The sequence below is a fragment of the Arachis hypogaea genome, chromosome 9, assembly GCF_003086295.3.
Source record: "Arachis hypogaea cultivar Tifrunner chromosome 9, arahy.Tifrunner.gnm2.J5K5, whole genome shotgun sequence".
In the NCBI taxonomy this organism is placed as follows: domain Eukaryota; kingdom Viridiplantae; phylum Streptophyta; class Magnoliopsida; order Fabales; family Fabaceae; genus Arachis; species Arachis hypogaea.
Window position 1 is genome coordinate 114936437 of NC_092044.1, and position 15381 is coordinate 114951817.

General features: G+C 30.0%; 1 protein-coding gene across 1 annotated transcript; it reads left to right on the top strand.

Annotated features, from left to right (window-relative positions):
- The first annotated feature begins 8340 nt into the window (after positions 1–8340).
- LOC112712232 (lysine-specific demethylase JMJ26) lies at positions 8341–15099 on the top strand. The gene is made up of 13 exons (XM_025765058.3): positions 8341–9331; positions 9442–9557; positions 9768–9864; positions 9949–10087; positions 10347–10410; positions 10490–11240; positions 11886–12215; positions 12555–13028; positions 13374–13446; positions 13532–13617; positions 14034–14153; positions 14604–14662; positions 14835–15099. Exons 1-13 carry the CDS (start codon positions 8582–8584, stop codon positions 14908–14910), a joined length of 3135 nt encoding a protein of 1044 aa, XP_025620843.1. The 5' UTR covers positions 8341–8581; the 3' UTR covers positions 14911–15099.
- Positions 15100–15381: the final 282 nt, after the last annotated feature.

Below are 15381 nucleotides of genomic sequence, written 5' to 3' on the forward strand. Positions count from 1 at the left end.
ATGCATTTTGTTCATTTAAAAAAAAAGAAATGTTTTTTATAAAAAAATAAAATTCTCCTCCAAATTTAAATCTAAAACTTATATAAACATCAAAACATTGAAATAATTATAAAAAAATTATTTTCACTTCCTAAATAAAATTATAAAACAAAATTGAAATTATAAATTTATTTGTTATTGATAATTTAAAAAAAAACGAGTAAAATAACGGTATAAAATGATAGTAAATTTTGTATGTTAAAAAACTTAATAAGATTCAAACATGAATAATCTAAACCTTAGACTTCGTCAAAATTTCAAGTCCTTTATGATAAATGATTTTTTTTAGGCACGAGTAGAATAGATTAATTTTGGTTAGTCTAATAATTAATTTATTAATTTAATTAAATAAATATTAAAATTTAAATTTTATCTTATATATATAATTATATATTAATTTATTAACTAATAATAAATTTTTAAATAAAATTTTGATTTATGATGAATTATTTCTTAACTTATGCAACGACTAGAGAATACCATTAAAAAGAAGTAAGAGTAGAATAGGGCAATATGCTATTATTTAGGAATATAAAACTACAAAAGAATTTCTCATAACTTATAACGACGACTATTTAACGCTTTTTATTTTTAATATGGTGGGAGATATGGGGTGATACAGCATTATGGAGAATAGGGGTGTTTTTCCTGTGTATGGTACCAGGAAACTGAAATCGGACCGAGCGATTTAGAGCAAAGAATTCGGACGGTCCGATTAGAGAAGATCTAGAAAAAAATATTTTTTTAATAAAACTCGGAGGGTCCGATTTGATTTTTTTAAAAAAAAAAAAAAACCTAGAAACGGAGGGTCCGTTTTCATTAAAAGGAAAAATAAAAAAAAAACAAAAATTGGAAACGCAGGGTCGTTTTCAGTTCAAAAAAAACAAAAAACAAAAGGTGTAAACGGACGGTCCGATTTGATTTTAAATAAAAAAGAAAAAAACAAAAACTAATCGGACGGTCCGATTTGTGGTAAATGAATTTTTTAACAAAGAACTCGGACGGTCCGATTTCTCTCTGTCCCACATTTGTGTCTAACACCTATATACACCATAATCAAACACAACTCACACACTCCTCCAATATAAAAAAAATTAGCCACTATTTAAAGACTTACACGCGCAGGGAACAGGACACAACCATTCGTATAGGAAAGAGTGGAATAGTAATAACTAATAACTAAATTAGTTTTTTTTTTAAAGAGAAATGTTAAAGGATTATAATATATAAATATTAATACGAATACGAAATATGACATAATATGTATGAGATATATCGATATACGAATTTTAAAATTTTATAAGACATTGAGACATGTATATATATAAAATATAAAATATTTTTAGATAAATTATAATAATATTTTAATTTTTTATTGATATTAAAATATAAATTAATTTTTTAATTATTTTTAATATTTTATTTTAATTATATAAAATATTTAAAATATTTTATTTTAATGAACAATAATATATATTATTTTTAAATTTATTTCAAAAATACATGTTAACAATAATAAAAGACACGTTAACATGTGATGATATTTAGGTGTATTTAAACGTGTTCAATTGTGTCTGGCGAAAATTTTTTTATTTTTTATTATGATAAAGTTAGACATAACAAACATGCGTGTCAGACAAATGTTAATGAGTGTCATATAAAAAATATGTCTTTAAAATTTGATTAAGTTAGTCTTTAAATTTTTATTTTGTTAAATAAATTAGACTTCACGTAAAAATATTCATTTATACAAAATAATTGATCTCAAAATTATAAATTTTTTTAAGAATTATTATGTCTTTATTAAATAATTACAAAAATAAATGTCTAATTTTTACCAAAATTGATACTTCTAACAACATAAAAAGTTAAAGGCTACTTTGATAATTAAAATTTTCAGACTTAAATAGATCAATTAAAATTTTTTTAAGAACGAATTTAAAATATTATTAAAAAATTAGTGTTTTTTGTATTTTTTGTATACGAAAACTAAGATAGGTTTTAGTATAGATTTTTATTAAAAAGTCAACTTTTATATTTTAATTTAGGATTAATTATTAAAAATATTTTTGAATTATTCAAATGCTGACAAAAATACTCTCAAATTTTATTATCAAAAAAAATTTCCTTAAATCATTTAAAAATGCAACAAAAATGCCTAACAGCAAATATATATTTTTAAAAAATATTTTAAAGATTTAATTTTGATGTAATTTTTTGTAATAATTATTAAAAAAATGAGATATTATTATTCTTAAAATTTGATAATTTTTTACAAAGTATATATTTTTTGCGATTTTTTAAAGGTATTATAGGTTGTTAACAAACAAATTATAAAAAATTATATACTTAACAAAAAATTACCAAAATTTAAGAATAATAATATCTTATTTTTTTAATCATTCTTATAAAAAATTGTATGAAAATTCAATCTCTAATCTTACAAAAAAACTAATATTAAATATGTATTTCTCAAAAAATATATTAGAGATTAAATTTTGATGCGATTTTTTGCAAAAATGATTAGAAAAATAAGATATTATTATTTTTAAAATTTAGTATTTTTTGTTAAGTATGTATTTTTTTGTGATTTTTTAAATGTATTATTGGTTGTTAACAAAAAAAAATATTAAAAAATATATATTTAACAAAAAATTACCAAATTTTAAAAATAATAATATCTCATTTTTATAATTATTATTGCAAAAAATTACATGAAAATTAAATCTCTAAGAAATTTTTTTAAAAAATATATTTACTATTGAGTATTTTTGTTGTATTTTTTAATTATTTGAATGCATTTTGTCGATAATAAAATTTGAGGGTATTTTTGTCGGCGTCTGAATAATTTGGGAGTATTTTTAGTGGTTAACCATTTAATTTGTTTTTAATATAATAAATACATTAAAAATATAAATTAATTTTTTAATGTCTTATTTTTAATCGTTTTTATTAAAAAGTCAACTTTTTATATAGCTTTCTGTTCTATTTTTGTCAAGTTCTATTCTTGATGGTGAGGGCCATTGGAGCTGCCATTGCTTATTTTTTTTTTTTGTTCCTCTTAGATTACAGTAAGTATTATTGGTTTGGTATTTTCGCTGTTAGTGTTCTATTATTAGTTCGTTAAAGATTTTGAGGTACTAATATCTTAGGGTTAGTGACGAAATTTGAAACAAAATTTTGGGGGGTCAGATAGAAGATAATTGTCAAGATGCTTTTGATATGGACCCTATTTAAGATAAGTTTGTCTAACTTCATCTCTCTAATTTGGGTGATATTACCAAATTTAAAGTCGTTTTTCAGGGTCTCGTTCCAAAAAATTAAGATCAAACTCATCAGATGTAACTCTTTAAATTTTTGAAGGTTGTATCTCACTTTTTTCGTGATTCATTAAAGTAGAAGAACTATTTACAGGTGTTAATATTGTAAAAGTTATATGTTCTCCTTCTTGAATATTAGCCTTCCTCTTAAAAAATGCATCAATTCTTTGATTTTTTATGATTATTTTATATAAAAATTTGAATATATATCCTGTAAAATATGTAAAAAAGAAGTTAGAAGGACAAATATTAAAATTTATAATATTTATTGAAATTTTTTTCAATTTATACAAATACAATAATATCAATACTTATTAAATATTCTAATATTTTTTATCATATAAAAATTAAATTAAATAAACAGTAAAATATAAAATAATATTAAATTACATAAATAAAAAATACCTATTTTGTATATTTGAACTCAAATGTAAAATGAGTGTTGCTTATTGAATAGAGAGCTGTGAAATGTGAATACACTCAGTTCAGTCCAAATCCAACATGTTTTGAATGTTTAAAACTAAAAACTATTGTGTAATAAAAGTAAGAGATGAAGATTGAACTTTGGTATTTTAAGTCATAATAAAGTATTTGAGCCAACTAAACTATTTTTTATTTTTTGAAGAAGTATTACTAATTTTTTTAATAAAAGTTTGGGGGCCATGGCCCCCTTGTCTGAAGTAAGTTCTGCCCTGCTTAGGGTTGAGTTATAGTAATCGCATGTTGCGTTGTGGTTACTACTGTTACGGAGAGTCATCGGAATTGCTAATACTACTGTTGTTGTCACGTTTATGTTGTTGCCGTTAGTTCAGTGAAGTTAAGTCACGATTGAGGTAAGGGATTTTCTTAAAATTTACTTTTATTTCAAAGAATTTTTATAAATAAATATCGATGTGAAAAATATATTTTTGGTGATTGTTTGAGTCTTATGAATTAATTGGACTGTTTTTTTTATGATAAATATAATTATAAAGGATTATGATCTTGATTATGTTTGATTGGTATATGTTGAGAAACTATTTAATATTGAAAATGGTTGATAAGAGTTTGAGAGATGTTTGGTTTAGATGGAACTTTTGAAGGGGATAAATATCCGAATTTTAAAGAAGGTTCTGCCAAAATTTGATATGATTCGAATGCAATTGAATAATAAAGATAATGAGGATTGATGTGTTTTTATAAAGACTAAAGACGTTGTCTTGGAGATGTATTTAATTTTCTAATTAAAAAAATTATATCTTGAAAGAATCTTAAATTTAAAATAGAGTTAAAGTTTGTTTGAGAGTTTAGTTGGCCAAAGAATTATATGATTATGTTAATTTATTAAGTTGATGGATAAATTAACTTATTGGACTTAATTAACAGTGAAAAGAGTAAATAAGTAAATAAGGTAATTAAAGTTATGAAAAAAGATTTAATGAATTAAAGATTTAACAGACTAATTAATTATCAACTCAAAAACTGAAAAATTTGCATAAAATAAAGAAGAAAATATTGGAATTGATAGTAGTTTGTCTCTCCCACAATGAAGATGGTGGCATAGTTTCACTTACGGATTGGAATAATTAAATTGAGATATGTGCAAAAGGTTATGATATGATTAGTGATAATTATGATTATGTTAATGATAAATTTGATGATAATTATTGTTAAATACAACACACATTAAAAATAAGTTAAATACAAATTATTCTTAAAATATAAATTTTTAAAATACAACACACACGTTAAAAATAAGTTAAATAATATATGTATTTATACACAAATTTATAATAGATAATTTGATAACTAATTTTTATGTAAATGTAATATTTTTATTATAAAAATTAATAGTATGTTATATATATTTCGCCCTCAATATCAAAATTTTTTGGATCTGTCACTGTAGACAAGTGAGGTTGATAATTCCCTCTCTTGTGTTACGGTGGACAAGTGTGGTTGAGAATTTCCTCTCTTGTTACATCAAAAAATTGGATAAAGGATTGAGGATTTCTTTCAATTCAATTTTTGATTGTAGTGTGAACGAGTTAGATTGAGGTTTTCTTATTGTTACATCACAGTCTTTATTTGATTGTGAAGTATGGCGGGCACTATATCCCAGATAGCGCGACCTCCAAGGAGAATGTGGAGGTTGAGGATTCAGTACAGTTATACATATATATGTATGACATGTTTCTCCCAGAGATGCATGACAGAGAGTGTATCTAGGTTTGCTACCGGATGTGTCGTGTCTGGAAGTATAATCGACACGTGAACTCATGGCTAGTAAGACAGACATGCATCATATGTATTTGTTTGCGATTGCTTAGGTGTGCATAATTACTTAGTTTGTCTAATTGATATTATGGTAATTACTAATTGTGCTACTTGTCGTAATTGTTCTCTATGTGTGATTATTTGCTTAACTGCTTTGTTACTTGTAATTGTGATTTATTGGTTCAGATTTACTGTGAATTATTATGGCTTGTAAGAGATTGACTAAATGGTAAATCTTGAAGAAAGTAGGAAATGAGTAATGTGCCCTATGATAGAAATTAAGAAAAATAAACGACAGTAAATTTAACTTGGTTATTTATGAAAAAAGAAACGTTTAGAGAGTAAGATTCGTAAGGTAAGTAATGATCATTATAGTAAAAGAAAATTTTTCATAAAATCTCTCAACTGAAACTTTCGAGTTAGATTCTCACCTTTTACGGCCCTATATTTTTCATGAGACGGACAAGGAAACCTATGAGAGTTTACTGAGCTTTTGGTCGTGCTTTATTTATTGTATTATCTTAGATATTTTCTCTCGCCTTTGTTATCGTTATTTATATATTTTTAAAGAGGGATAGAAGTTGTGATTTTATATTTTGTATATTACTTGTATTTATCATTCTTATAAATGCAAAAGTGTTGTGAGAATTTGTATGTATGTATATACGTATAAAAGAAAAAAATGTTTCAGATTTTTCAAAGAAAGGTAAAAAAAATTGTAGGTAAAGGCTTTTATTTATTATAATTATATATAGAAGTTATTGTAATATTCTCGCTATCAAAGTGGCTTAGCTGAAAGCGACAAAACGCGACATTTGATAGTGAAAGTGTTACAGCAATCGTTAACAACATCAATATTACTATTATCTTATTCTATTTTTTGTCTTATGTTACTTTTTTTTCTTTTTTAAAGGTTTTTATAATGCGCTTTTACTTCTTACAACGCTATTTTTAATAATGACAATTCTCTGTCAAATAAAACTACCATTGATGAATAAATTTTTTAAAAAGTATTAAGATTAATAGTTTGTAAAAATTTAAACTTTCAGACATACAAATAAAAGTTACCACAAAATCAATTTAAATCAATATTTAATGGACTTTTCAATAGAAAGTTTGCATTGTCTTAAAATAACAAGAGCAAAGATAATGTTGTTCTTCTCTTTTAGGAATTACTTTATCTTTCATATAAATGGATAAAAAACTAGATTAAGTTATGTTTAGTTGATATCTGAAAATAATAAAGATATATGCATAAATACACAAAAATACTTAAATACAAAATACTTAATTTTTCATTTTGTTTGATAATTCATACACAACAGACATAAAATTCAAAATTTCACAAAAATATCAATTATACACTTACCAATCTTCCACCACCATCACTTTTGTCCTTCTTTCTCTTTCAGAATTACATATTATCAGCCATCAATAGCACCACAATCTTTAACCAAACACAAAAACAATAATATCCGAATTCAAATTAAATTTCATACGTATAAAATATTAAAAATTTTTAATTTCATGCATCACAAATAAAATAATATCCACATATTCAATTATTTAATAAAAATTTAAACATATGCAAATAGAATATAGAATTAGAAATTTTTAAAAGTGAGGACACTAAATAACAAGGATGAGAAGAAACTCCCTATAATAGGTTGAAAAATGGGAGAAGATGTAGATGAAGAAAGAAAGAGAACACCAGATGCACAAGAGGAAGGGTAAGACAAATCAAATGGGTCGTTCTCTTTGGAGACGTCGAACGATGCCACTAGAGAGAGAATGAAGGGCAATGCCGTCGAAGTCTAAAGCCGACAGTGGTATAAGGTAGAAAAAACTATACCTTACGAGAGAGAAAAAAAAACTAGACATGATGAATCTAGATGGAAGAGTAGAGGTGACTTTGCGGTATATTAAATAATGGTGGAGTAGAAGTGACAAATCTGGATGAGTGGCTAAGGGCAAAAGTAAGATGGCATTATGGCGGTGGTGGTAATGGGGATGGAAGAGGGAGCAACGATGGAGAGAAGAGGAGAATGAGTCTTATAATTTTTTTTCAATTGTTTTAGTAAAATGTGATATTTTATTTTATATCTTTTAAGTGACACTAAGAAAAAACATATGAGAGAAGTTATTAAATAATTAAAAATTATATTTCATCAAATAATTGAAAAAAAAATGAGATGATTCATTTCTAAAAGAAAAATAATAATAAAAAAAAAGAGAAGAGAACAAGAGAAAAAAAAGTGATAGAAAAAGAAATTAAGTGAAATTAACATTGATGAAGTTTAAAAACATTTAAACATAAAAAAATAAAAAATTTGTGTTTGATTTTAAAAGCATGTATTTTGTATGATATTGTGTTCATAAACATTATGTGTCTAATCAAGTGAGCAGTAGACGTATATCACTATATCCTCGTAACTAAACACGGTTTTAGGATTCACTCCAAAAATTAATTTAGTTTTGACACACAATTGGTGTGAAAATGATGTTGGCGCCACATTTCAAAATGCTACCTCCGTTCCCCCCAATCTTACTTGACTAGTCAGAATTATCTTTTTTATTTATTTATTATAATTATTATAATTATAATAATTATCTTCTCTCAATGATGAAAGAATTAGAAACGCCCATCCAATCTAAATAATCCAATGATAAATTTACTGAATTAAATTGAAATGACTATTTAATTAATCAAAGCAGCAAAAACAACATAACAAAACCAAACCAAACCCAACCCACAGGGATGAGAGCGATTCGGAACTAGGGCTCTCCCACGCGCCCACGGTTTCATCGTACTGTTTCTTCTGTACTTTCTTGTTCTCTTCTCTCTCTCTCTCTCTCTCTCTCTTTCATTCATTCCTTCTCATTCACACTTCACTCTCTTCTCTTCTTGTTCAATTTCTTGTTCGGTTTTTCTTCCACACAATCAAGCTTTCACATTTGAACCTTCCATGGAGCCTCCACTCCTACCGAAGAAGCCCCTTTCCGATAAAGTTCCGAACTTTGATGCCAACAAACAAGGTGACTCTGCTCACCACCACCCGGCAAGCGCGGTTGCCGAGGACCAGGTCGATGAAGGCGTGGAAGGTGTGAATGTGGATGAAAAGGAGCAGCTTTTGAAGAGTGGTGATAATGGGCTTGAAGGTTCCTCTTGCGTTCAAGAAGTTAGTGTTGTTAAAAAGAAGCGCGGAAGAAAGTCTAAAAAGGACATGCTGGAGGCCTTGGAGATCGCGAGGAAGAAGAAAGGTGATGATGATTCTGCTGCTATGACTGTGAAAATGCGTGAAAGAACAAGTGTTCCAAGTTATGCTGAGGATGTCAAAGAAGAATATGATGATGATGACGAGGGTCTTGGTGAGAAGAAGAGACGTGGCAGAAAACCGAAGAACCAGAAGAAGGAAGAACGCCCTAGTAATGAAAATGAGTCAAAACCTGATATAGATAATGAAGGGGAAGATGCAAATGGCGATGTTCTGGAGAAGAAAACTGGAAGGAAAAGAAAGAACATGGATGGTGAGCAAAAGTGTGAAAATACAAAGATGGAAAATGAGGAGTTGGGGTCTCATTCCAATGCTCAAATTGATGCTGAGACGACTTCAGATTCCTTGGAAAAAAGTGAGAATCAGCGTAGTTACGGTTTAAGGCAGAATCGTGCGGTCAAAATGCAACAAGAGGAGCCAAAAGTCAGGAGAGACCAAAAAGTAAAAACACCATCTCTTTACTCATTTGTTCCTTATGTGTGTATGTGTAAATAAATGCTTTGTTTAGATTAAAATTTTGGTGTATGTTTCTGATGATTGTGAGTCAACAGTTCGTTGAAGAGGAGAGCTTAATGTGCCATCAATGTCAGAGGAATGATAAAGGTGATGTAGTGAGGTGCACTAATTGCAAGACGAAAAGATATTGCATGCCCTGTATAGGCAATTGGTATTGCTTTCTCTATTTTTTTTTTATTTCCCGTTTTGTTAGTTATTTTTGCTAAAGTTACAATTGATTACTATATCCTATTAAGGGAAAAAGGTAATTTATAGTCCATAGAAGTGCTGTGTCTAAGGAGAGCTTCATCGATTTATTGATGATAGCTGATTTTTTTTTAAAATTTGTTTATTTGTTTATTTTGTTTGGTGTCTTGTGAAGGTATCCCAATATGAAGCCAGATGAATTTACTCTCTGTCCTGTATGCCGAGGCAATTGTAATTGCAAAGCATGTTTGCGATCTACTGATCTTATTAAGGTTTGTTCTTTTTCCATTGTATACTGATTTTCCTTTGATTTTCAGTATTTTGCTTTTTAACTGTGGCCGTTTGGTTTTATGTAGGAAATGAAGAAGAGGAAAAATACCAACAACCATATACCAGTTGATTTCTCTTTGTATTTGCTAAAAGGTGTTCTTCCATATATAAAACAGTTGGATAAAGAACAAACAGCTGAGAAAGAGTTCGAAGCTAAAAGACAAGGTATCGTTTGTTTGATAATATTCTCAACTGAGGTCATTGATGTATAGGTTGACAGTGCCCTAAAATTAACGAATTTGGATCCTAGTTTTGTGTACTAACATGATTTGGTAATTGTACTAAATTATTCTTCCTGCATGCAGCAAATCAGCATATCTAGTGTTTAGGGTTATAATCTGTTTCTTAAGCCAAAGTTTAGTACCGTTTCTATATCGGTTTCATTGTCTAATTTGGTTGTGGGACACTGGGATGTGGAATACAGGGCTTTCACCCTTGGAGCTAAAAATTGAAAAGGCAGATTTTCAACCAAAAGAACGTGTCTACTGGTTAGTATTTCTCTGATTCCTTCTTGTTTTTAAGTTGCCCTTCTTTCCATTTAGTTGTTGACTCAATACTTTCTTGTAGTGACAACTGCAAAACGTCAATATTTGATTACCACAGAAGCTGTGAAACGTGCTCTTTTGACCTGTGTCTCAGCTGTTGCCATGAACTTCGTAATGGGAAGCTTTTAGGTGGTCCAGATCCAATTGGGTTCGGGTTTGTCAACCGGGGAATCGGATATCTGCATGGTGAACCAAAACCAGAAGTAAGGGGAAAATCCAATGGATCACAGGTTCAGACTCAGGAATCACAGGCTATTCCTGAACCACGTGGGTGGTCAAGGGATGGGTGGCATGCAGAGAGTGATGGCAGCATACCCTGCCCAAAAGTCACTGAGAAGTGCTGCGGCAGATTTCTGGAGCTGAGAAGTGTATTTGGTCCAAATTTTATCTCCGAGTTAGTACACAAAGCAGATGAGCTAGCAGAAGCATATAAGCTTGACAATTCAGTTGAGATTCCTGATAGCTGGTGCTCATGTTCGACGTTGAGAAACACTGTTGATAAAAATACAAGGAAGGCAGCTTCCCGTGAAGATTCCAGTGACAACTTTTTATACTGCCCGTCAGCTTTAGATCTACAACAGCATGATGATGTAAAACATTTTCAATGGCACTGGAGCAAAGGGGAGCCTGTGATTGTCAGCAATGTGCTCGATTGTTCATCGGGTTTGAGCTGGGAACCACTTGTCATGTGGCGTGCATGTCGTCAGATAACTAACACCAAGCATGGTATACATTTGGATGTTAAGGCACTTGATTGCTTAGATTGGTGCGAGGTTTGTTCAATCTCTGAAACCTTTAATGCGCAGGGTTTTTCCTTTGTTTCTTTGTCTTGATTTTCATGAGGCTTATTTCTGATTTACTTGAAGGCTAATAGTCTATTACTATTGTTTTTGTTGAATGTTTTTCTAAATAGGCATGTTGAAAAAGTTGTATTGTTGCATTATTGTAGCAAGTTGGAAGGGTTTTTTTGTTATTGTAGTCAGTGTTAGTCTTAGGAATAAACTTTCAGCACATGTTTGCTTGTGGTAAATTGTTTCTTCAAACCTTCACAGCACATATCTCCTCTTCTGAATGTCTCATGTCATATCTTACCATTGCGCAAATCTATGTCAGTTTGTTGCTGTCTGTTTTCCTATTTTTTGTTTCTTTTCTTGTTACCTTTGCATCTGTGGTTCATGCTTCTGGACTTGTATTTTTGCCTTATTCTTTTTTTACCTTTAATTTTCAAATCACACTTGTGACTTCCTAGCACATGCTAAGATGATTTTATGATTTATGGTTGAATATATTATTGTTTTCCATTTGTACTCATTATATTAATTGTTTCAGCAATTATTTAAACTCTACTAATTTTATTTAACATTTCTATTCCCTTGCTGGTGATTTATACATGTTTGACTTGAGTTGATTAAATGCAGGGAGATATTAATATCCACCAATTCTTTACTGGGTATTCAAAAGGACGTAAAGATTGGCTTAACTGGCCTCAGATACTGAAATTAAAAGATTGGCCACCTTCTAATTTATTTGAGGAACGTTTACCACGTCACTGTGCTGAGTTTATATCATCCTTGCCCTACAAGGATTATACGGATCCTCTTATTGGTGCTCTTAATCTTGCTGTGAAGTTGCCGAAGGAAAGTATAAAGCCAGACATGGGGCCGAAGACATATATCGCTTATGGATTTCCGGAAGAGCTTGGGCGTGGGGATTCGGTGACTAAGCTCCACTGCGATATGTCTGATGCAGTATGTTTTCTCCACTTGTCGTATTAGGCATATTTTTTTATTATGATTGCATTTCACAGATGTTTCATATGCATTGGTTGTAGTTTTTGTAGTCCAGGTCATATATTTTTTGGCTCACTATGTCATCTCTCCATAAACTCTCATTTGATCCTATGTTTCATGAGTGATTGATAATCTGCCAGAAGAATGTATCTATGATATGCTGATAATGATGCAAATAAATTTCCATACCAAGGATTTATTGCTATTTTTGGCTCATTGAGTGCATACTGAATTACTTATTCATGAAGAATTATTATATATCTTTTCTTTTTTTTTTCATTAAACTGGATGCTTTAGGTAAATGTGCTAACTCACATTGCTGAAGTGGAATTGGATTCTGACACACGTGAAGCGATTGAGACATACAAAGCAAAGCACCTAAAGCAGGACCAGAGGGAATTGTATGGAGTTCATGAGGGAGAAACTACTGATGACATGCATAATGATTCATGTTCAGCCATAAATGCTTCTGACAAGCAAAATGGCTCTAAAGTTGTGGAAAATGAAAGTGGACTATGTGACATGAAAGTGGATGAACAGTTTCATCAAGCTTCTGGTAATGAGAGTGCAGCTGTAAATATGGATGGTCTTTGCCGTGGGTCAGAGTTGAAAGAGGCTGAAAAAGCGCAAGAACAAGAAAAAAGTACGTCAGATGCCTCTGATGGTGCTCTCTGGGATATTTTTCGAAGAGAGGATATTCCTAAATTGCAGGAATATCTGAAAAATCATTTTGGAGAGTTTAGACATGTGTATTGCAGTCCTTTGACACAGGTAAAATAGTAAAAATAATTCTCTATTATTTGACACTATCTTTTCTACTTGTAGTTAATCTTGCTATGAACATATTCTTATAGCTACCTTTACATTTGTAATATATGGACTGTTGACCCTGATAGCATTGATCTGATAATATCTTTCTTTTAAAATTTGTGGATGGGTGGATTATGTTCATGCGTAATGGACGCTGGACATGGGTGATTGATGTGATATGCGATACTGAGACATGCCATAAACATTCTGAACAAAGTTTGTTAATTTATTGATAATAACAATAAATTTTCCCTCAGTCCCTGTGCTTATATGTTTTTTGTTTGAATTGTATTTCTGTTGACATAGATCATTCACCCCATCCATGATCAGACCATGTATTTGACTGAGTATCATAAGAGGAAGCTTAAGGAGGAGTATGGTTAGTTATTTCCATAAACTTTCCTATTTTGTTTGATTGATAATTAAATTGTACCGGCATGTTAACAGCTCTTTATTTCTTGTAGGAATTGAGCCCTGGACTTTCGTTCAGAGGTTAGGAGAAGCTGTTTTCATTCCAGCAGGTTGTCCTCACCAAGTCAGAAATCTGAAGGTAAGAACATACATGATGCATTAGTCACATCTTTAGTGTACTGGGTTGTTTCTTTATATATCTGCAATATTTAATTCAATAAAAATGTAAAGAATTTTCTTTTGTGAAGTGAGCCAGATGAAATCGCTAATCATATTCAAAATAGTTATCCCACAACCATTCTAGCCATCACACCAAATCTGGAGGATAATATTACAACTTTAAATCTAGGAGTAGAACCAGATATCGGCTTCTTGAAAGGCCTATTTCTTTGGCATTGTAATCTCTTTTGATATACAGAAAAATTTCCTTTTTGGCTTTTTCTAACAACCCTTGCAACTAGCCACTTTTTCTGACTTGATTAATTTTTTTATTTTAAGTAGTTCCTGAAATCTATTCAATCAAAACACAATCAAGTGAATTCCTTCCTTTTGCAGTCATGCATCAAGGTTGCCCTTGATTTTGTATCTCCTGAAAATCTTGGTGAGTGCTTCCGATTGACAGAGGAATTCCGCACACTCCCAATAAATCACAGGTCTTCTGAGGACAAGTTGGAGGTATAGCAAACAATATTTTAGTTCAACGTTACTAATTACTTGTTTCTTTGTTTTTAGTTGGTAACACTATATCTTATTTCTTTATTGAATGTAGCAGATCTATTCAAATTGATTCTTGAATTAACATGATATAGCAGTTCTAATCAGATTGATCCTTGAATATTATCTTTGACATCAAAATGGGTCTTTAAAGACCATTTTGAAGTATATTTGCTATCAGATAACATTACTGAGTATCACATTGTATGTCTAATCTTGGCATGTGTAGTTTCTGCTTATTAAGAATTTGTTTTTGTATATCAGAAGTTTATTGTCACTAACTAATTTGTTTAAATTTGATAGCTCCAGCATGAACTTTACGTGTCCTTCATATTGCGAGCTTAATAGTTTCTTGCTGGTGTATAATGTAAATGCTTTACACTTTCTGAATTGCTGTGTTATTTACACCAGGTGAAGAAAATTACAGTACACACAATGAAAAATGTGGTTAAAAATTTGGAGGAAGCACGGTTAGTGTTTGCGATCCTTACGCCTATCTGGTTTGCATTGTGATGCATGCATGATTTGATTACAATGTTCACTTTGTTAAGGCATTGTTAGATTATTGTTTCCAGGTTCATGAATCATGACTATAAATTTGAGTTTATTATTTGATTTACTAAATTGGTGATTTTTATACAGGTCTGGGAAAAGAGAGGTTCAGGATGTAAGTAAATACAACCGCAAGAGAATGAAGTCAAAAAAGATGATTTGGTAGAGTCAATGGCCTACTTGGCTGTGATGAATCTTGTGTTCCATAATTAGTATATAGTATCACTGCTCATGAATGTTTGGACTGTGTTTAGTGTTTAGGGGCATATGCTGATATGAGCATTGTACTTTTAAAACTTGATTAGTGCATTATATTTCTCTCCCCATTACTATATGGTTACTACTTTTGTGAAAATTCTCATCCAACGTCTGCAAAGCTAACAAGTGAAAAATCTGTGGACACAAGCTCAAAAATTAGGGGGACATGTGGTTAGAAAAATGTTTTTATATTTCTAGAGTTTTATACTAAACTTCATATTGAAAATGATTTTACAATGTAAGATTTTGAATCCAAAAATGTTACATGAATCCAACAGCTGATATCCTTTAAATCTGACGAAATGCACATAACGTAATTGTAAAATGAAAAGTCCAATAATATTAATTATATTGGGTAAGTTTGTACTTCTAGGTTTTC

Excerpts from the sequence above, each read along its gene's own strand:
- LOC112712232 (XM_025765058.3), top strand. The coding sequence starts at position 8,582 with ATGGAGCCTCCACTCCTACCGAAGAAGCCCCTTTCCGATAAAGTTCCG. Across the intron at positions 10,088-10,346 it reads GTTCGAAGCTAAAAGACAAG|GGCTTTCACCCTTGGAGCTA; the intron begins GTATCGTTTGTT and ends TGTGGAATACAG. Across the intron at positions 12,216-12,554 it reads ACTGCGATATGTCTGATGCA|GTAAATGTGCTAACTCACAT; the intron begins GTATGTTTTCTC and ends TGGATGCTTTAG.